A 24118-nucleotide genomic window follows, 5' to 3' on the forward strand; every position below is an offset into this window, starting at 1 on the left:
CGGCGGGGCCCAGCTAGGACAAAAGGAGGTCCCACAAAGCGCCCACACCGGCCGCATTTGCGGTCGGGGTAGACCACGGATGGGGCCCACCTACGAAGGCTGTCCAGGCCTACACGAGATGAGGCAGGATAAAGAGGGATAATCCCCCTTGATCCCAAATCATTGAGGCCAATTTCTAGCCATGGAATAATGGCAATGGTAAAAAAAAAAAACATGTGTCAATCCACAAAACAAACCAATAGTTTGATCGCTTCTTATATTATATATAATTATCATTAAATAAATCTCGAATTCCCAAAAAGTAAAATCGTCATTTATACGAATTGCGGTAACGTTAGGGGTGACATGTAATTTTACGTCACTAAAGTGAAATTGTTTTGATCTAAAAATGTATTTAAAAGCAAGGGCAGTTTATCTATCGTGTAATCTATTTATAATCACATTTGTTAATATTGTACAAGCAGAATGGAATACCAAAGATTTCATGAAACGGGAGCATTCCCTAATAAAACCATATTACGGTAACCTTTTTGAGGTTGGAATTTTTTATTTTGGAAATATATAAAATATTTTTATAGGCTCTGGATTAGATATACCGTTTTGGCAGTTTACAGGAACGACAATAGTTACCCCTAATTATATTCGACTTACAGATGATACTCAAAGTAAAAGAGGAGCTATATGGAATACGGTGGTAAGTTTTTTTAACTGGTTTATACCTATATAAAGTTATCTTCAATTGAAACATTTTGTAATTGTCCTAGCCTGTAAACGTTCGAAATTGGGAAATGCAAGCACATTTTAAAGTACACGGGAAAGGTAAAGATTTGTTTGGAGATGGATTTGCAATTTGGTACGCTAAAGAACCATTGATTGAAGGACCAGTATTTGGAAGTAAAGATTACTTCCAAGGATTGGCCATTATTTTAGATACTTATAGTAATCATAATGGCCCCCATAATGTAAGTTCAAAGAATATATTTTTTCAGACAGTTCATTCAAAAAGTTCCTTGACTAATTTTTTTTGCTAAAGGAAAAAAAATTAGAAAAAAAATTTTATTTTGTTTTCAAAATTTTCACATTCCTTTGAATCGCCTCAAAATCTTTAAAACGTTCTCCCTTCATTGCGATTTTCAATTTACGAAGAAAAAAACTTGCAGTCAGATCTGGTAAATAGCGGGATGTTGAATCGTGGTGACCAACTTTTGGTCCAAAAATTGTGTGACAAGTATTGTGGAATGGGCTGGCGCATTATTGTTCAATAAGAACCAGTCACTGGTGCGGTACAATTCCGGTCTCATGCGTCGAATTGGCTTCAAAAGTCGATCCAGGTCACCTTTGTAGAAAGCAGCGTTCACTGTTTGGCCCGGGGGCACAAATTCGTTATGGATAATCACACGAGAATTGAAAAAAGACATGAATATCGTTTTAATTTTCGATATTGTCGCTCGAACTTTGATGGGTTGCCCTTCGCCCTTACCTCATCGCTCGGTGGTTTGGCTTTTGGTCGATGAATCATATTAAAAACACCATGATTCGTCGCTGGTTACGATTTCATTTAAAAAATTGTCAAGCATGTACCCTAAACTTCCCTTAATGAGTGAAACGAACTTCGTACACACTTTTTTTTTTCTGAGAATATCATGCAGAATGTGTGAACGCTTCCTACACTGATGTTTGGTTTCTTTGATAACATATTAACCACTCGCCGATTACGAGACAGTGCGGCACGTACATGTTTGGCATTCTCATCGGTAGTCGAGGTCAAAGCAACTCTTGAACTGCGCAAACCACTTGGAAACTTGCGTGGACTTAAACAATCATCGCCATACACGGTTTTCAACAATTTGAAACAAAATTATATTGCGAAACGCTTCTCCATCACGAAAATTATGATGTAGTGACAAAAACATCAGAACACAGCTGGCGACTAAATGAAGTTACAGCGCTGAAATCTCAACTGTAGGTAACTAACGAAAGATAATACTACATAGTTGGATAACAGATAGTGCTAGTTGTAGATGTTATACAAAATTAGTCCCGGAACTTTTTTAATGAACTGTATAGGTATCATCATGAAAAAAATATTTATGTCTTCCAAGTTCCAATTACATCAGAAGTTATACACCCTGTATATGACTGCATTTTTGGAAAGAGTTCTGTTATAAGTTAGAGACACATAAAGTAGCAACTCCATAACTGATATCAAATACATTTTTTTGTTTTCTAGATTTGAAGATTAGTACAAAAAATGTTAGATTATTAGGTTAATTATAGGTTTAAAAATGACTCATCTGCTGCAAATATGAAATCTGTGGGCATACCAGAAACCCAACTGTAGGATAAAATAACATCTATTGCTACAAAATAGTGCAAGAATGGGATACCTAACAAGTAAATTATGCCGTTGCATATTGACATTTATCCTCTTCTCGCACCAGTTTCTGCAATTTCTTTTATAAAAATAATTATCAACTATTATTATTATATCCACCAATTATGTGAAAGTGAAACTTAATGGTTTTCATTAAAAAACTACTTATGTACGTGATGAGTTGAATGAATATATAAAATAATAATCCGATATTACTCATTTAGCCCCTAAAAAAAAAAAAGAAAAAACACCCTCATTTTTTATGTACTAAAGAAAGTGTTTTACACAAAAAAGGATGATTTATTTGGATTAAGTATTTTGTGATCTTTCCAAAGATGCACTCATATATTATGGACTGTTTTATTTCAAAAATGTTCGTACGCACACTATAATTTTTTAATTACGCCAACTACAAATATAAATCTAATATCCATGTAGCATCAACATCCTTATATATCTGCAATGGTTAACAATGGTTCTTTGACGTACGATCATGATAGAGATGGAACCCATACTCAGTTGGCTGGTTGTGAGGCTAAATTTAGAAATGTTGATCATGACACTCATATAGCAATAAGATATGAAAAAGATGTTCTAACCGGTAAGTAGTTTTCATGTATTTATGTATTAGTCTAATTAAAGTCCAACATGAGGTTAAACACAACCAATTATGTTCTATAAATTAAACTGATAAAGTTCAAAATAAAGGTAAATTACAAGGGTGAATCGAATATAAGCTTTTATTCTGCTAGACTGTATAGTGAATAGAATGATAGGGTTTTAGGACATTGTATGTAGGTAGAGATGTTTAGTATCATGTCTACCTGCCTGTAAATTATATCTATTCGAAAAGTGCCATGAAATGTTTTCTCTGAATTATCCTAGTTGAATTTCACAAGTACTGATGAGATATTTTTAAACTGAAACATATCGTGCTACCAAAATAATATTAGAATAATTTTCAATAGAGATAATATTTTGTAGATTTAATTGACTTTGCATAAGGGGTGATGTTTATGGATTATTTAACAAAATATATTTTTATGAACATAAATCTTAAACAGCCTAGCTTTTGAGATACCATGTGCCTGTAAGTTTTCTTAAAGGTATATCCAATTATCTGGGAAGATATTAAAATTAAGATTCCTAGGCACCTCTGATCTATGCATTGACTGATTATATCATTTTCCATTTATCCATCGTTTTTACATTAAATATTTAATATCTCAAAAACTCCTAACATTGGGTATAGGGATGTGTACATAAAAATGATTCCAAATTGTTTGTAGAATACGAATTCTCAATTAGTTGTAGGGTATTTCATTAAAATTATTGCAGTTACTTGCTATTAAAGATGACTTCCGGTATTTTCCGGATGTACCGGAAGTGCGACACTTTTATGATATCAAACTTTAGTACTTCTAAAATAAGTTAAATATATCATATGACTTTGTCCCTTTCTTCGTTTGTTTTCTTTCAAAAGGATTTTATAAATGACATTTGACACATAATTTTTATAGACATAATTATTTATGAATTTCTGTTGCTCCTGTTAACAAGATAATTTTCTTATTTACTCTTCTTTATTTTTTCATTAAAACATTAATTATTTTATAGCGGAATGAACATTAGGTACCACAAAAATAGTTATTTTTCCCATTTTTAAGGCAAATTTTCCAATATTTTTGGCGGACAAGTATATTATGTATGGTGATCAGGAAGGGAGAAAAAGTTCGATGAAAATGTCTGTCAAAACGGCTAACGCAGAAAGTTTCTGTATCATCTGGACATTCAAAATTCGCAAAGCTCAAAAACCTATCAGATCCTTCTTGCGAATTATGGGCATTTGTATATATGTAAAAACGGACTCTCCAGATCTTGCACTGCCCATCGATCGCTCGAAGTTCCCAGCTCACCTATTCCATTTATTGGCCCAAACCACGTTCGTTTTATATTAATAGGTTCTCCTAAGTCTTATCTTGAAGATAGTTTGGTGCAAACAACATTATTTAATTTGTTAATAACAATTTACAAATGAAAATTTGACTCAGGGTGCAAAAATTAGAGAATTTTTAAAAAATATTTCTTATGAATATATATAGAATTGAGAGACAGATATGAATATTTAAACCAGAAATTCGCTTCCTTGTTCAATAAACAATTTGGAAATTGTTTAAACAAAATATTCTAATTTCAAAATTTTCTAATCAGGCTACAAAGATAAACGGTTGTGAGGGTCTCAACGCTCTATGCATCCAGTAACTTTTTGCGATAAAAGACTATTATCAGTTGTTGAGAATTTGAAAACACCACTTTCAGCTTAACCCAGAGCCAACGACGGGGACGTAGTGGTTCACTGGCTCCATTTTTAAATATCTTTTAATTTTTTCTATTTTTTTGTTATTTAAATATATTTTTGTTTTTTTTATATTTTTTGTTTTTTTTTTCTATATTTTTTGTAACTATTAGGTCATTGAAAATTGGACTTTTAGACCTAGTAGAATAAAAGAAAGATACATTAGATGATTTAGAGGTACTTCTAAATGAACATAAAATTTTCATTTGTAAATTGTTATTAACAAATTAAATAATGTTGTTTGCATCAAACTATCTTCAAGATAAGACTTAGGAGAACCTATTAATATAAAACGAAAGTGGTTTGGGCCATAATATGGAATAGGTGAGCTGGCAACTTCGAGTAATCGATGGGCAGTGCAAGATCTGGAGAGCCCGTTTTTACATATATAAAATGCCCATAATTCGCAAGAAGGATCTGATAGGATTTTGAGCTTTGTGAATTTTGAATGTCCAGATGATACAGAAACTTTCTGCGTTAGCCGTTTTGGCGGACATTTTCATCGAACTTTTTCTCCCTTCCTGATCACCGTGTATGGTGTTATACATTTCAATTATTAGAGAAAAAAATCATACCCGTTTACCAGGAAATTGCTATTAATGTGTTATTAGACATCAAATTTTTGATAATTCTTTCTGTAATTAATCAAGTTGCCATGCTTCAAATAAAAATCATTAGTAATTTTGGTGTTATGAATTGTAACAAAAATTATTTAAAGCAGGTATGTTTGATTTTTCACCAAAATAATTTTTTTTCGGCTCTGTAATAACGTTGTGCAAAAATAAGCTGAGGATAATGAATTTACTAATAATATTCTATTTACTACCGAAGCTGGTTTTACAAGAGATGGTATTAAAGTATAGCAACTTGATTAATTGCAAAAAAAATTATAAAAAATTTTGATGTTTAATAACACTAATAGCGATTTGCTGCTAAACAGTTACATTTATCGACTTGAATTAAGAGTACATAATTTTTTCTGATATTATTTTTCTTTTCAATAATATTTAAATTTATGTGAGGTCTAGCAAGAGAAAAAAGTTATGAGCAAAACAAATTTTGAGTTCTAGGTAAAGTGCCCTCTAGCGATGCATAATGAAACTTTTCTCTGACTGGTCCAATAGAGCTTCATCTACTTAGTGGGTGTGCCAAATGAAAGACTAATCGAACATGAATTAAATAAGTTATTTAAATAGAAAAATAAAAAAATTGAACTTTGACAAGCTGTAACTTGCAAACAATTGACAATTCGAAAAAAATTTTCATTACATACTGCTATTATTTTAATCCATAAAACCACCTCCTGGAATTTCAGAACACACACTCCGGAGTTTCAGAACACCCTGTATATTAAAAAAATAAGTTCTCCTTACGACATCTCATCATTTTCAAAATCATTGCATTCATTTGCAAATCATTGCAAAATCATTTTGCATTCCATATTTCTACATTAATAGACATCTGTGATGCCAGAGCATTGGAAAATATTTGTTTCAGTCTCTACCGATTTGGAAAATAAAGCCGCTTGGAAAGAATGTTTCCAAGTTAAAGGTGTTCGTTTACCTACAGGATATCATATTGGTTTATCAGCCACAACAGGTGATCTATCTGACAACCATGACATTATGTCAATAAGACTTTTTGAATTGGATCTTCCTGATGATGTAAGTTCATAATATCAATCAATATATTTTAGTAATAAATAGACATCTGTGTATATGAATTTGATATTCTGCTTCCTGTTCACTTGTTTTCCTCTACCTGATTCTTAATATTTCACTTTGTCTTGATAACTCGAATTTCGGTTATCTGGATTCTTTGATTATCCAGACAAATGTTTTCCCAAAACGTACTTTGTAATCTTGGTAACTGCTGTTTTGATAAGAAATTTTTGTTTTGGGCAATAAAAATATACATACATATTAGTTTTGATTTAATGAAGTTAACTGATACAGTTGTTTTATTTATTATAGAGTACATAATTATGTAACATGTATGTACAGAGCACAAATGATTTCAAGCCACGTGAACAGTAATTTTGTTTGGAACATTTTATTTCCTTCATGTTATCAAATAAAATTCATTAAAATTCAAAATGATTAAAAATACAACATTACGTTTCACTGGCTGTGATTGGTGTAATTTTTTTCGAGCGTAAATGTATCGGTTTGACATTGTTCATTATAAATGAATTATTAATATTGGTGACGCCAAGATTTTAGGATTTTTAGTCGACAGTACCAGCCATGCAATATTGGTTGTCTAAGCTTGGGGATCATGTGGCTTATAAACTTGAAGGCTATGTGCAAGATGATCAATATGTTTTGGGAAATGCGTTTTTTTAAGATGACCTAATTTATTCAATTTTGAAAATGGTGTTATATTTTCAGTGGCTGTCATTCAAAGTAGTTTAAAAACATTTTAGTTACACAATAACAATGCTTGTGCCGTTCTGGAATTTTTTTTTTTTTTTTCAAAAACTTCTTGAGATTACTGGAAAGAGTATTTAGTTGTAAGACCTTTTAATTTTAGATATTTTATACCTTCAAATGTATTGAGATATAAACAGTTGAAAATCACGTTCCTGAAGTTTTCAGCTTGATATACGAGATACCAATAGTGTTACAGAAATTCTATCCGAACTCCTTTCCTCAAAATGATTGTATGCAAAGTATGTTGCAGAATAAATCAAATTGATGTGACATTTTATAAACTTTTTTACAGAGTGGCTAATAAATTGAATATAAATGGTGTTAAATATATTCATTTTGAAGAAAAAAGAGTTCCAATAAACATTCTTCTAAACTATCCATTTTTCATATATCAAGGTTTTCAAATATGTATTACTATCTAACCTAACCTAACCTAACCTAAAAGTTCCTTTTAGCGATGTCAGAGCTGTAGTATGTTTATAAGAATAAAAAAAATTACCATTGTGTTTCCATACATAACTAAAGTATTTTTGTCTTACATTTGAGAACTGACAATACAACACCATTTTCAAACCTCAACTATCTTCAACTGATTAAAAAAACATTTCCCAAAATATATCAATCATCATTTATAGGATAATTAAAGCAATATTTTGCAAATTTGGATAATCCGGATTGCCATGGTTTTGATTGATCTGGATTATCCAGACATTAGGTGCTGTAATTTTATGATTTTTTTTTATGATACAATTTAAATTTTTAGTAGTCCTTTAAAAGTTGATGATATATGTTGTAAATATTTAACAAATTATTTGCCTATAAAAATTTTGCATCAAAAACTTTTCATATATTTCAGCCACAACCAGAGGAAGATAGATCGAACATTGTTCCATCAGCAACATTTTTTGAGCCTCCAAGAGATCATGTTCCAGATCCAAAACCTTCATCACTTTCGGGTATAAAAATATTTTTCCTTATGCTGTTTGGAAGCATTGCAATTGTAGCTTGTGTGGTACTGGGTATTATGTTTTATCAGAAACAGCAGGAAAAGAGTAGGAAAAGGTTCTACTAAGTCAATTTGGTTGTGGGGATTATACAGACGATAATAGTTTTAGTTTCTCGGGTCTTTATTATTTTTTTAATTGATTTTAAATATATCATTTAGTATATACATTTCTGACTGATAATCGTAGGATTAAAGGTATGTTATACAATTATCAAATAATACAAATATTTATACATTTTTCTAATATATATACACTAGTGTATAATTATTGTTTTTCTTTAATAATGACTTGATAAAAATTCATATTAATTTCAACCTCTATTTCAACATCATAATGGAATTGTCAATAAAGCTAAAAGATAGCCTTTATTTTATCAGTTTATAGACTTATCAACAGTGGTGAATGTGTCATGAAGGAAATTTTTATTTTTTCTGTATCAAATGACATACAGAAAATGAAAAAGAGAAGTTACCACTCACTAAAATAATATTTTAGAACAGGGCGACAACTTATATAGGTATTTAATTTCCTGGTCAAGCATTTTTTTTAAACTTTGGTTGATTAAATTAATTTACTACTGAATTCTTATATTCATCGACCTTATGTACCCTACTGGAAAAAATTAAGGAAGCAACAGAAAATTTGAGGTTTTTTTGTGATTTTTGACAGTTTATCTCAGTAAAAAATAGTCGTATCGAGATAAAAAAAAAGCAGTTTTAAGCTTCAAGTCTCTAGTTTGAAGGTATTTTGACAAAAAAATTTTTTGAGTTCCTGTTATTACACAATCTTAGGAAATAGTGCGAGAAAAAAATTTTCTATTTTTTTTTTAATTTTAACAGTCCACGGGCTCAGGGAAATCTTTTTCACTTAGACTGTGCATAGGTCTGTTGATCTTTTAACTTTAATCAAATAAAAGCTGAATAATCAGGCTAACTGATCTATGCATCAGTCTAAATGAAAAAAATTTCCTGATCCCATTCAAATTAAATAAAAAAAATTGGAAATTTGTTTCTCACGCTATTTCCTATGATTGCGCAATAACCGGAGCTCAATTTTTTTTTTTTTTTTTTTTCTTGAAACTAGACATGAAGCTTCAAACTTATTTTTATCTCGATACAACCATTTTTGAGAGACAGCATGTCAAAAATCACTAAAAATTTTCTGATTTTTTTCCCTTAATTTTTTCCAGTAGTGAATATTATTTTTTAACCTCTTAACTGGTTATGATGGATATAAACACGAATTTATAATCTTTTACAAATATATTCACTTGCACCCACTCTTAAAATCACAATATGTCGTAAATGATGTAAAATAGTCCAGATATTTTATAAAATGGTCTGTGTTCAAAGCAGTTAATATTTGTCCTTTAAGAGGGTTGCAACACGTTTAAAAAGTGATGTATATAGAGCGTTGTTCATCTTTTTCCCTCTGGTATGGTTAAAACATACTATTGCAAGTGAAAATATACAGTGGGCATGATGGATATTTAGGTATCATGTATTACCACATTATGAATATAATGCATGCCAGTTAAGAGGTTAATTTTCAAAACAAGTGTCAAAGGCCAAAAACCTAAATTAACCACTGATTGAAAAGAAATAGGCAGCTGCGATTACAATTACAGTACAATCTCACTAATCCGGCACCATTAAAAACCTAAGAGTGCTGGAGTACTGGAAAATTCGGATTAATGGAAAATGTATAATATGTAAACAGTATTAAATTAAAAAACGTTACTTTTAATTGTTTATTAACAAAGAGATTGGTACATAGATACATACATATTATAGTTGTGTATGCATATATGTGTATATTGTAATGTTTTTATGTTTCTGTAAAATAATCTTTCAACTAAACTATAACTGTATAAACTGTATTCTTCAAGAATAGTAAACAAACGCGGAAAAAATAACGCCGGATTACTGGTCGTGCCGGTGTAGTGAAGTGCCGGATTATAGAGATTATACTGTATTACGTTTAAGTTCTGTTATTAATGAAAAACATAAGTCATATTTATTTCATCTGGTTGGTGAAAGTCGGGTGAGTAGTATCAAAGTGTAAAAGTGACCTGTGAAGTTCATTTTTTTTTCTTTGTTATCAGAACTCAGATTAATCGTATTTTCTTGGAAAAAGTAAAGGAGTCCAGATTAAAAATGTCATAATAAATAAGTAAATCTTGTTTTAATGCATTTGCATTGCATGCATTTGAAGGAACAGGTAATATATGGGTTTTACCCATTTTCGCTTTCTCTCGATCCTCTTTTTATAAGTATATAGTGTGCACTCTTTCATCTAACCATCCAGATGAAATTGATTGAGCTATACAATCTATTTTATTTCTATTTCATATAATATATAAAAGCTCAAAAGACGTGTATCTGCATCTTGAAAAAATATTTTGGCATTGAAAGAGCTAATAAAATTTACTCTCAATAAAGAATCCTTTCTAGTACAGGACATCGGACACAATACAAATTTTATCTTGTCTGAAATATAAAGGAATGTATGTATATATCATGTCAAGGTTTACAAATGTACAAGCAATTTAATATAGTAAATATAAAAATAAATGAAGTTCATATATTTTTTATTAAATAGACTAAAAATGCACATATTTGAAAAGTATGCTCAAAATTGCTCAATTTTTTTTAAAGTTGTAGCAATTTTTTTATGTAAAATGTTATTCTATTCTCCTTGGCTGGCCTAATCGACTTCTTAACTGAATTAAAGGTTAGTTGTGCAAGGAAAAACCTTGAATGTTTGTGCTAAAGTTCATCGACCTTTCTTCGACATTAATTCAAACATAAAATTAATAAAAAATAAACTAATCGAATCAAGACATGCTACATTTTTGAGAAGTCTCTTACATCCAATTACGAGATCAGCGACAATATTGCTTCAATTAATTTTAAGTACCTAGTATGACCATGTGCCAAGTAAAAATGGGTGAAGTTTTTCCATGAAACATTCAATTTTAAATGAAAAATGTCTGTCCATGGTTTTTTTGTTAGGTTCATGGCAAAATTCAATAATTTTTATTTTATATTAAAATAAAAATCTTAGTGGAACACGTCACAATTTTTTTTACCGATTTAATTTTTTCAACATTATATAAATAAGTAATAGAAAAACAATGCCAACTTGATTTGCAAATTTCCATTAATTGAGAAATTTAAATTTTTTAAAACTATCTTCTATTTCAAAAAAAAAACTCGAAAAAACCTTTTAATTTTTAAAAATATTGTCACATACTTGCAGACCCGACAATGAATCTGATTTATTTTGATTAAAAAAACAGTGCTAACACGATAATTTTTAAATAATTGACACCTCAGATTACAGCAGATTTAGTTAGTAATTACAATTTTGAGGAAGTTATTTTCCAAATATGTGCATTATTTAAAAAAAATGTATTTTTTACTTACTGTGTTCATGGCCTGTAAACCTATAAATGGGGACAGTTGTAAATAGCAAAGTTCTTCATAACAAATTTGTCAGTTGCAGTAGTAAACTAGCTCTTTGAGGCTGAAAAGTATTTGTTATTTTTTTTACCTTATTTATATTTTCAATAAGTGAAAAGTTATTTGTTATCGATGTTGGTCATACATAATAAGGTACTATTTAATGGTTCGCAAAATGTAAAACATTTTTATTTGCTATAAATGGTGCAGATTAAATTTTTTCTATTTTTGTATTACGATATTGTTAAAAATAACTATTATGTAATAACTACTATTGATTATGTTATTGCATGAGAATATACATCACTATTTATCAGGAAGATAATGTAATGTTATTTTATGAAAATACATATAACATATTTTGAAACTCTATTTAACTGCCCTTTTTATTTTAGTTTTTTTCTTCATTCTGTTTTGAACCATTATTAATTTTTTAATTACATATATTTACAAGATTGCAATATATAAAATTGTTTAAAAATGTTAAAAATTGATTCACAAAGAAATTTCAAAAAGTAAATGTTATTTTTGCCCCGTTTCCAAATGAACTCAAAAGCGATTTCATGCAAACAATTTCCCACTGGTGCCATCTTCGAATCTTTAGAAATTTATATAAAAATTGCTGCCATTAAACAAAATATTATGTCTCTTATGGAAACGAACTGGTTAGTATGTAATATTTTCAAATTAGAAAAACTAAACGTTTATAATTGAATAAATATGTAGTTTTTTTGTTGCGACAAATGTTTAACAATTTATATAATGCAGATTTTTTTTTAAATAGTGATTCAATGTTTGTTTTTTTTGTGTGACATTAACAGAGTGAAATGTAAATAGACCAAAAAACATAGTCATTCAGTAGGCTAAAATAAGAAAAAAGTTCCTATGAACATATGTCTGTAAACACTGTTTCTGAGATGCAGAATGTTAATTTTTATTTTTTTTATGTCTCATCTATGCAAATATGGCAAAAGATGGATAACGCACATTAATAAAATTCAGGCTAGTGATTTAAGTAAGGTATAAATTTAATGAATTCGTATACAATTGACCAGTGGCGGAGATAATGGAAAGATTTGGGAATTGGATATTTCCATTTGATTTCTAATTGTATTTCAGAGAAAATATATCTTCCATTTTATTGGAAAAAGCCTATTATTTTAAGAGTTATTATTTGTTTTTAATCCACATAAGCTCGCTCCACAATTAAATAAATCAAAAATGATTAAAAACTTCATTTCACAAAAAAAATTGTTGCAAACATAGTTTTTTTAATTTTCTGATTGGCGAAGAGTAAATTTCAACACCATTGAATGTTGCAGACTTTTACCTTTCACATGTATTTAAAATTGAATTTGCAACAAAAAATCTTTAGAATTATTTTTGATTTATTCAAATGTGTAATAAGCTTATTTTAGATTGGAAAAAAATGTGATATTTTTCAAAAATTTTAGCATCCTGTTTATCGGAAAAAGCTTTAGCGCTTATACGTTATACTTTATAACTTACCTTGGCCTAAGGAATGTCCCTAATTTTTTTTGGCCAATTTATGACACCCTGTATAAATCACGAAGTTATCCGAAATATTTGTATTTAAAATCATTCTGTAAAAATGTGATTTGTAAATCGAAAATAAACTCTTTTTTAAATATGTTTGACTAGTACATTTATTTATGGACTCCTTTCCATTAAAGTATTTTTTTCTAAGTACTAAACAAAGTATAATATTACAATACATGCCATATATTTAACAATTAACAGTAACAATTTTAAATATCAATTAGGAGAACATCAAACATATAACACAATAATATAGATATAAATAATATTTATGGAAAACAGTTAATCTTGAATAAAATTGAACTGACAATTTGCTTCATACTAGAACTGACTAGCAATAATTGGGGATCATTTTTTGTATAATTAAAGTTTTCTCCTGCAGTCTTAAATATATTTGTTCATAAATGTACTCCAAATTCTTAGGAACTATATGATATGGTATTTATAATATATATTGTATACAATGTCAATTATAATAAAAATATTGGGATTACAAGAATGCACTGTATTTGAAAAATATTTACTCCCATTTTGTTTTATAAATTTTAAAGGGAATGCAGGGCAGATCTTGTAATTCATGAATTTTTAAGGTATTGTATCCAGAGCCGTGACATGTACATGGTCAAATTGTGCATTGCACATGGCCGACCTATAAATATTAGTACGGGATACATTTTTATCCGTCCTTTGCCTAATTCAATGGTGAGACATTTTTAGCGCTTAAATATGCAACTAATTGAATATGTCCATTCACATTTAGAACAAAATTTGTGCCAAGTAATTTACTTCACAGTACTTTTAATATAGGGGTAAAGCTACTCTAGAATTTTGAAAATAGAGATAGAGTCTCAGATCAAGCCAAAAAGAAAAGGATGAAGAAAATATGAATATAGGAGGCCAATTATATATATGGTGCATGCATTGATGATTGAAGGAGGACATATAACGAATTTCTTATGCTGAATGCAACAAAAACTTTAAAAGCATTTTTTAACAGGTCAGAAATATAACTCAAAAAGTTTTCACAATTACATAACTCGGGGAACATCATAGGAGTTGATTGATTAACAATTTTCATTGATGTTAACAATTTAATGCAAAATTTTTCGCCTTTTTATGAAACAGTAAGCACTCGCTAATCGGTTGTTCAATAGTCTAACGGTTTTGATGGGTGATCGCTCGGTAATCGGACAAAAGCAAGTTCATTGCACTCCACCCCACAATAGATAAATTTTTTCATTTATAGTAAAATTAAAACGTGAGAACAGTACATACAAATAATACATATTACTATTTTACTTAATTTTAAAAGTATAGTTTTTCAATAAACGTACCCTACTTTATATTAAACTCTATAGCCTAATCAAATTGTGTGTTTTTAAATGCCAGACTCTGATAATTTGGATAACTTAACGGTCTAAGACATGTCCGATTAATGAGCGCCTACTGTACTTTTTTTTTAATGTTCACTAAATCACAATTATTAATATTTTTTAACTTCCCTAAGATGGTCCCTAGCTTTTAGTATACAGGGTGTCCCGTTCATATTTTTGTGTGCAAGTTCCTCATGGAAAAATAATAGGGGTGTTCATATAACACCACGTTTTCGATACATGGTGTGTTGAAGTTGTTACTTTCTAAATGGTTTTCCTTAATTATCTTTAAATCGCCTAAAGATAAAAATGTCAAAATTTGTACACGAGTAAACATCAACTGTGCATTAAGAATAATGTGCAAACGGTTTCTTTCTGAAAAGCAGTGTCGCCGATACAGGTAACTGAAGGGGTACAACCGAAGAAAAAATATGTTAAAAGTCAAAATTTATTACATTTCTAAACGGTTCTGTAAACTCTAAAGGATACTACAGAAAAAAGGTATACTTGTTGAAATTCGGTAGCGTGTATCATTTTCGAGGAAAATGAAGTAACAACTTGTATCTCGAACACAGGGTCTAAGAAAAAACTTTATATGAACTACCCCTATTATTTTTCCATGAGAAACTTGCACACAAGTTTTTTTGAAACATGAACGGGACACTGTATATCAGACAATTTTTGATTTTCGGCCATCCAGCTCTCTGAAAAAAAGATGTCGTTGCTTACTGTCACCTACAGCCGCCATTTTGAATCCAACAGGGTTCATAGTTCAAAAGTAAGAATGAATTCCCTGACTTTTCCAGGTTTTCCCTGACTTTTATGCATTAAATTTTTTCTCAACTGGAGCCCATAATCTTTAGGTTTCAAAACCACAAATAGTTTTCTCTTTCAAGAACCCAGGACCGGCTTTCACAAAATTTCCAGTTGCAAACATCAAATTCCCTGACTTTCATGAATATTTTTAAAATTCCCTGACTATTCCCTGTTTTTTATGAAGAATAACGAATTCCCTGACTTTTCCCGGTATTCCCGGTTTTCCCGGCCGCTACGAACCCTGTCCAAATCGTTTGAAAAATTCACAATACTACCTGAAACATGTATAATAAAGCCCTTTTGTTCTCAAATATCTTGTATCAATTTTTCCTTGAAAATTCCCGAAAATCACCTTTTTTCCAACCTCTAGAGTACATTAACCCCTTAAATTAACCTCGGTAATACGTAGAGTACAACCCTGATTTTTTACGCTTTGATCAACTTATGCACAAATGATAAATAACAAGACAAGAACAGAATTAAAAAAAATATCCTTGCTAATATTTAAGCTTTGGATATTTTTTTTTTCAAAGGTCATGTATCACATATAGTAAACTTGAGTTTAATAAAGTAAAACTCAGTGCATTAGAAATTCATGGTTTATGCTTCAGTATTATCAGATATTTCCTGACAATACTTTTGTAATTACAATTGTACAGGGTGTTCATATGTGTACATATGTCACTGAACTTGCTTATGATGTCAAATGGAACTAAATAAGGTCTATTTTATGTAAAAGTATTATTTTTCAGAATTCCTAAAATCGGGATTGTGATGACATCGACAATTGCTTTTCCATAAATATACCCAAATATTTTCACCATATAAAAATACTTAATTTTTCTGAATAACTTTTATTATGACATTTTTTGTTTAGAAGCTATGCACAAATATTCAAAAAATAAATTTGAAAGGTCGCATGAACAAATTGACAAATTTTAATAATTATTTTCAGAGTAGATGTCACTACTAATATATATTGTTTGTTTGAACAAAACACCAGCGCGTTGCTTATGACATTTTATTATGATACTGAATTTATTATAAAAAAGGCATTTTTAATAAATACCTACTTAATATATAATCATAGAGTAGATATTTCAAAATGGACACCCTCAACATCATTGTACTGTGTTTGATTTTTGTATATTGCATTTCTATAGTAACCAGCAAACAGTTACTTCACAGATAATGCTACGAAAAAATTTACAAAATTTAAAAAAGTAGTGCTGCAAGAAATATACAAATATTGATTAAAAAGTCTGCTGGGTGATAAAAAATAAGATATTACAAGCACCAGGGAACACGAGTGCTGAATACTTGACATTAAAATAAACAATTTTTCTTCACAACTCTATAGCATCTCGTTTTTTTACTTTATTTTCTAGAAAAAAAATGGGATATCGTCCAAAAAGAATGTTTTTTCAAAGAAAAGATTTTTAGATCTGTCAACATTTACATGTACCTAATCAAGAAGATGAGTTTGGTACTAACAGCATGTCCTCAATGGCTGTTTTCCAAAATAAACTTCCTTTGACAACTGGCAGTTGTCATAATTGTACATTAAATATTTATGTTAATAAATGTGTTATAGCTGTTTTACATTGACAATTTATTCATCAATAAATTGACGAAGTTCTTCATCAATTAATTCACTAATTTATTGGTAAACAGTGTAGTTACACTGCTACAGACTTTGTCAAGTTTTTTGACGTATGAATCAGTTCTACCAATGAATCACAGAAGCAAATAAATTTCAAAAATGTCACCTTTCCACTTATAATTGTAGTGATACAACAGCGGTACCTTTCTGACACATATTATATAAATATTAGATTTTATAAATAACAAATCGGTAAAAACAATGCAAAACTAGCACCACGCCACACAATTATTTACATATTCCAATAACATAACCTCATTACCAATCTGAGGCTGGAAATCTGTTGGGTTGGTACTTCCGAACCTCACGAAGAAATTGACAAAAATTAGAACATGCTCTAATTCGTCAAGAACTTGATGAAGTTATTTGACAGCTGATTTGGTGCATTACACTTGTCCAATTTCTTGATGAAGCAACTTCATCAATTAATTGATCAATAAATTGTCAATGTAAAACAGCTTTTACACATTGTTACTTACAGATAGTTATAGTTGCTTAATTTTTAATAATACACATATACAATATACAGGGTGTTTCAGAAAGACTTCCCGTAAATACAGGCGGTGATAGTACCACAAAAAAGAAGAATTTTTTGTCCTATGAACTATATGTCTATCTCCTCTTGTTTTCGAGATACAGAGCAACAAAATAAAATTTTTTAAACCAAATTTTTACAAAAGTTTCCACACGGTGCGAAATATTTTTATGAAATTTGGTATTCCGGGGTTTTTAAGAATACCAAATACGCTGGTCTAATTATTTTTTGTATATTTCATAGAGGGCGCTAGTTATGCTACATTCCTATTACATTTTAAGTTCTAATTTTTTTCGAGGTTAGGTTTTTTACCATTCGGGCTCCAATTTTTAATGTATAATTTTATTTTCTAAAAATAATGTACTCTTGTTAGAACTTCCTAATGTGGACAATTTTCGAGAAAAAATACTTTTAATTGAACTTACAATATCACGTCACCTGACGAGCCGCCAATGGTATAAAGTAAGTTATTTTCAATTTTAATCAAGGGCATGCCAATTGCTAATCAGTGGAGATAAAATCCCAGATATTTTTAAGAAGCTGTTTTTTACATTTTCCCAATTCAGCACTTATTTTACACAAAAAGATATTCTTGTAAAAATTTACCACTAATAGATTTTAAGAGAGACGATTGAAAAGTAGTATTCAGATGAACCTTCATATTGTGAAGCCTACCTACTTTTACCTACCTCTCAAAATATAGAATGAAAATTATGGATGCCCATTATCTACCAAATTCAATTAACTTGACACTTGAAGTGACAAAATCTTAAAATAATTGGGATTTGTCAACTTACCCTCATGGGACACTTGCCCAACAAAAAAAAGTTATTACAAACATTTGGGTATGTTCATGGCAAAACAATTGTCAATGACGCTTTTATTAAGATATCAGAAAATTTTATTTTTGGTATAAATGGGACCCTTTTACTCTAATTTCAGACCATAAGTAAAAATTTTTATTTTCGTTTTTTGTTTCTCCATTACAAAGCTGAGGTGTCAAGTTACTTATAGTTAGTTATCAATAAAACATAAACTTTTTACCTCTCAATTTCATGGATAATAAAAACAACCCCTATAATTACATCATTTAGGTGACCCCCAATTAATTCTGTTCAGGTGTAAACTAAATTCGTACTCCACAGCCTTGGGAAGTTGTCATTTAAACATAATTCAACACAACACTAACATAGTATGTTACATATAAAAATAATATAAAAATCTAATTTGTCAGTCAATAGTATTTGTACCTTAATGAAAAATGACAATGAGTGAGCAGATTCATGGATGAGAATTTTGTGCATTTGAATCAAATTAATTTGTGAAGAGGAAGAAATTGATTAAAATTATAATGTCAAATATTACAAGGTTATTACTAAAAAGCTTGAATATTTTAAATCCCTTACAGTACAGTCTTGTTTATTATTGGGCACTTTATGAATTCTAAAAAGTAATTTAAAATTAAATAACAATTTGGGTCAATATTAACGTTAAGAAGTACTTAAATAAATCTGAAATACAATGCTTACGTCAAAAATAGATATCACTTACATCGTCAAAACATTATCACGTAATAACTTATAGACATACGTAATAATCATGATCATGACTTTAAATGTAGATGCTTTACTTTATTAAAAAAAGTACTTTAGTGTCCCATTATCAGAGATTAGAGAATTCTGAATAAAAATGTAGCAATTTCGACAAAAATCCTCTGAATATTGAAATATCCTGAATCTGCAATGTCTTTTAAAATCCCTAGAAAAAAATGATTAAAGGTTGGTTAAATGATTTTGTTCAGAAAACAATAAATCAGCACACTTAACACAAATTTTATACATAAAATAATTAATAAAACAAAAAGTAAATCACCATAAAATGGAACCACTAAAATAATATTTTGTATCTGTTAAATTTTACATTTTTTCCCAAATGCAGAAAGTATTATTATTTTCCTGAATTTCAAACGTCAAAGAGTGAAAGTCAAACATTGTCTATCAAATTTTACAGAAAATTGGTATTTGAGTCTAAAATTGAAAATACATTTTTTTCGTTTTTTTTGAAATTTTTGAAATTACGTTTTTTTAATGTAAAATTTGGCAGTTATCATGTGACTGAAAGTACTTTTTTTTTTAAATCAATAAAGAACGTTCTCATATGGTGTGTACTTTACTGGCAGTGTATCATATTAAAATTCATATAAATATCCTTTTTTTAACTATTAATTAATTAGTACAAGGTTTTTTACTGTATAAATAAAACAAATCATATTTCTAAAAGTAAATATATAGAAAACTGAATGTTTTCCTATAATAATACATAATCCAATAATTTATAATATAAGGACTTTTTTAAATTTGTATCATATACCCAAACTTTAATCAATTAAAATAAGGAGCACTTTATTTGGGGGATCATGACAATGAAAAAAATGTATGGGTGAACACCAAATATATGATTACACTGCGGTTTCCCTAAACATTTTAATCGGGTTGTCTATATTTTGAATGTAAATATACCTAGTTACTCCACTGGGATCCATAATATCTTCAACTTTTTTCACTTTTGACTCTGCAATTTTTAAACTGTTCATTTCACATTCACCGATGCCTGTTCAAGATAAAATGTTGTTTATCATTAACACACTGTTAAAAAACACACAAAAATATTACACTTAAATGATACAGTGCTTAATAATAAAGTCAGTACTTTCCAACAATAAATAATATTTTTTTTATACTATAAATTTATTTTCCTCATAAATTTGAAAATTTTTGATATTTGCTTTCAAGTAAGTACCTATTTGAATATTTTTTCTGCATCATCAGTTTATGATTAGAAATTAACTTCAAATACAAACATCAAATTTTTAAATTTAATAAAACTTTGGTCTTTACTATTTTTTCTGTGAATCAAAATATTATTTGACAAACCTCGAACATGTACGTAAAATTGTATACTAAAGTAGAGGTAAATTATGCTTGAATATATTAAATTAAACACAGAAATAATTATAACCTTGACCAAAACCTTAAAATGAAATTACATTTACAGAGAACAAGTTTTAAGTACTTACTATAAAAGGTGTTTACAATACACCTTCATTTCCAAAATACAAATGGAACTTTTTTTTATTAATCTCCAGATCACTACAATGTTGATTTTATGTAGTTTATTTGCTTCTAAACATATAATGTTTACATTAAAATGCAACTTTTAGAAAAAAAAAGGTACTAGCATAAACTTTTCTTAAATGGGTTACACCCCGTCAGTTTTATATTATATACATTTTAAGTACTATTTATCTAAGTGAATATTAAAATTACTTATTTACAAAGAAATTTATTTGGTATTTGCTAGTATGTATCTAATTTTTATATGCATTTGATATTTTATTTTTTAAATTTCTGAAGCTTCTTTATAATTAAGCACTGTTTTATTCGAGTAAATCTGCAAGGCAAGCAAAAAATATATTCTACAGTTCTACGGCAATCACAAATTAAAAAACATAAAAAAAAATAGTCACACTATAGCACAACAACTAATTTTGTGGTGAGTTTTAAACTTTAATCGGCAATGTTTTCTAGGCATCTTATCGTCCTCTATTATAGCGATTTGTTTTGTTTCTTTAGAAATATTCCCTAGAGAATCAGTATTCTCTTGACAAATGTCTAAACTATTGGTGACAGATTCATTTTCAAACTCAAACCAGTCCTCGTCTGAGGAACTATGATGACTTTGCAACCTTTGCAATGATTGAATACTATTGGAAGAAATAAGTTTGGCCCTGGCTGTTTTAGGAATTTCTGACATGGCCCTATTTCGGAAAAAGTTATCTCTCGAATGTCTGACTTGTACATTTTCTGATGCAGACCTTATCATCATCTTTGGTGACTTTCTTAGGTCATGTTTAATAATACTTTCAAGCCTGTTCTTTAATTGTATTGGTGATACAGAATTTCGCCTAGCATCTCCCTCTGCATCCTCTTTTTCAGATAAAGGAGAGTGCATATGTGAATCTACACTTTCAGGTGTATACGGTTCATGTGAAAGCATATCTTTTGTTATAGGTTCATGCAACAACTTAGAATCTACTGATATATTTGAATAACTACTTCTTGGATTCGTCACATAATCGCTCATGTCAACTATATTTATTTTTATTGAGGCAAATAATTGGCAACACTGGCACTTGTCAGGCAAGCAAGCATAAGGTGCATGATCACAACACACAATGGTACCTGCATTTCCTTTCAAATCCATTTTTAGGTAAACAGGCTGCAAATCAATTCATATATTATTCATCTTAAAATAAATTTAGATCCTTGACAATAATAACTAATAAAATAATCAATGTTACAATGCAATGATTATACTACGTTACATACTATTTTACTATTGAGTTCAAGGAATCTTAGAAATAATACGAAACACAAATTTCACAAAAACAAGGAAACATTAATTGCTTTTTGGGTAACGGATAAGCACTGGCATTTGTATCCAAAAGTAATAGTGTATTTACCTACATATTTATGCTTAATCCATCCTAATAAGACAGTTAAATTGATATATGTTAATATCTCTTAACTGCTAAATATAGATTACAAGATATAATTTATTTTGCTTTTGATTAATTTCTGTAGTTGAGACAAAAAGATATTATACACATACTGAAAATATTTTGATAGCTTTAGCCACATTAACCGCGCGGCAGATGGCACGTAATGACAAAAATTTTTCGAGTTGAAATTTGAGCTTCTGGGCATCATCTCTGCTTGGCCTTAAACTAGGAAGTTGAAAAAATTAGTCCAATTAATTAATGTACAGGGTGTTTTTACGAAGAATTTTCAGAAATTGTCAAGAGTAAAGTACCTTTATTTTTAAAAATATCAAAAATATTTAGAAAAGTTGTTGAGAATTAAATGTTATGACTAGAGACCGCACTTCATTCGCACATGACGTCATTATCAGGGGCGGACTCAGGACGCTAAGTTAAACTCTGTAGAAACTGAGGTGCAAACACCATATAAAAAGTAAAAATCAAAGTCTTACATTGTATTGACAATTTATAATATCCACTATGATTCATATTAAGTTTATTAGTTTACAAAACACTCTACATTGAGCTCTACACCTATTCACTTGCAGTGCTGAAGTAAAACCGAATAACCAGCAACTGCTGTAAATGTTCAGGCGTTATGGGGGCATATTTAAAGTATACATAATTTTTAACGGACGGCATATTTAGGGTGGATTCAGAAAAATCTACTTCTTTACCTTCAAAAAGATCTACTATGCGACATACAGTTAGAAATCCCGGATTGTTCTGCAAAACGGTATTGATTTTTTTCTTCACACGTTCAGCACTATGTCCTGACAACTGGGAAATAAACTGTCGCAAGTCTAAAACATTATTTACTGTGTTATTTACTGAATATTCTGATGATGCCACAGTTACTTCAAGACGGCGTATAACTGACGGTACTCGTGAATAATTAAAATGTATGTATGCTAAATCTTCACGAAGTGTAGGATCGTTAAATATCCTTTGAGCACATAGAATAGAAGTAGCATCACTTGAATCCAATTGCTGTATAACACTTTTTATGCCGTCAAAGTGTACGTAACTACGTAATAATAAGATGTTGCGTCTAACCACGTACCCCAACGTGTCAAAACAAGTTCTGGAGGAAGTGGTACGCCTGGAAGAGTTTCTCTGAACAAATTTATCCGGGCTGGTGCTTTCAAAAATATTTTCTTAACATTAGTTATCAATTTGTCGTTCACTGGTGGTCATACTGTTACTTTCGCGAGCTTTGTGTTTTTCTGAGTTTATGTGTTCCGCAATTCGTGTTTTATAATTCCACGATATAACGCATTCACAAATTTTGCACCTGCTCCGTCGAATTCTAAATCGGGGTAATCTTTTATCCAGTTTTCGACCGTAGAGCGAGCGGGAAGCCGACGCGACATTTTTACAGAGACAATAAAAACTAACACTTATAATTAGAAATATGCATATACACCGTACTGTTACTGGACAAGACGCGACGTTTCCTTACGTATGTTTAGCACGCAACGGCCCCGTCTAATAGGAATGAAATCCGTTCCCCCCTCCCGTCGACCGACTACCGTGACCTTGACACGTGCGGGGTAAATAAACATGGTGCTTTTGTCGGTTAGCCGGCACTATTATTATTTTGTGAAGAATGGATGAATATTTAAATATTGAGATCGTCGGCTGAAGTACGGACCTGTGATGTGCGAACGAAGTGCGGTCTCTAGTTATGACAGAATTTCAATTTTTAATTTGATCAGCCAATTTGACAATTTTTGAAAATTCATCGTAAAAACACCCTGTGCACTAAATTGGACTAAATTTTTCAACTTCTTAGTTTAGGGCCAAGCAGAGATGAAGCCTAGAAGCTCAAATTTCAACTCGAAAAATTTTTGTTATTTACACCCCACGTGCACTCAATCCGTGGACACTCTGTATATAGATTTTATTTTTTATGATGAAATGTTTAAAATATTGAAT

At 29.9% G+C, this 24118-nt stretch overlaps 2 protein-coding genes across 4 annotated transcripts in view; one reads left to right on the forward strand and one right to left on the reverse strand.

The window, feature by feature from the left end:
* Window positions 1-338: 338 nt before the first annotated feature.
* Window positions 339-12005, forward strand: LOC108915431 (vesicular integral-membrane protein VIP36). The gene is made up of 6 exons (XM_018721456.1): window positions 339-521; window positions 579-694; window positions 765-962; window positions 2813-2975; window positions 6228-6394; window positions 8019-12005. The coding sequence occupies exons 1-6, from the start codon at window positions 389-391 to the stop codon at window positions 8232-8234; spliced, it is 993 nt and encodes a 330-aa protein (XP_018576972.1). The 5' UTR covers window positions 339-388; the 3' UTR covers window positions 8235-12005.
* A 7937-nt stretch (window positions 12006-19942) lies between these two features.
* LOC108915430 (type I inositol 1,4,5-trisphosphate 5-phosphatase) overlaps window positions 19943-24118 on the reverse strand; it is a 28330-nt gene continuing 24154 nt past the window's right edge. The window contains exons 7-9 of one of the 3 annotated variants that reach the window (XM_018721455.2): window positions 21812-21858; window positions 20466-20476; window positions 19943-20151 (exon numbers count right to left, since the gene is read on the reverse strand). In XM_018721455.2, coding sequence (XP_018576971.1) covers window positions 20039-20151; window positions 20466-20476; window positions 21812-21858 — 171 coding nt within the window. In that variant the 3' untranslated portion in view covers window positions 19943-20038. Of the gene's footprint in view, window positions 20191-20465; window positions 20477-20768; window positions 21859-24118 lie in introns of those variants that run through there. The other 2 variants (XM_018721454.2, XM_018721453.2) reach the window with 2 other exon arrangements.

The sequence above is a fragment of the Anoplophora glabripennis genome, unplaced genomic scaffold (assembly GCF_000390285.2).
Source record: "Anoplophora glabripennis isolate ALB-LARVAE unplaced genomic scaffold, Agla_2.0 scaffold1326, whole genome shotgun sequence".
Lineage (NCBI taxonomy): Eukaryota > Metazoa > Arthropoda > Insecta > Coleoptera > Cerambycidae > Anoplophora > Anoplophora glabripennis.

Bases quoted from the DNA above. Each gene is read 5' to 3' on its own strand.
- LOC108915431 (XM_018721456.1), top strand. From the start codon at position 389: ATGTATTTAAAAGCAAGGGCAGTTTATCTATCGTGTAATCTATTTATA. The intron at 695-764 runs GTAAGTTTTTTT...TAATTGTCCTAG, and splicing joins GAGCTATATGGAATACGGTG to CCTGTAAACGTTCGAAATTG. The intron at 6,395-8,018 runs GTAAGTTCATAA...CATATATTTCAG, and splicing joins AATTGGATCTTCCTGATGAT to CCACAACCAGAGGAAGATAG.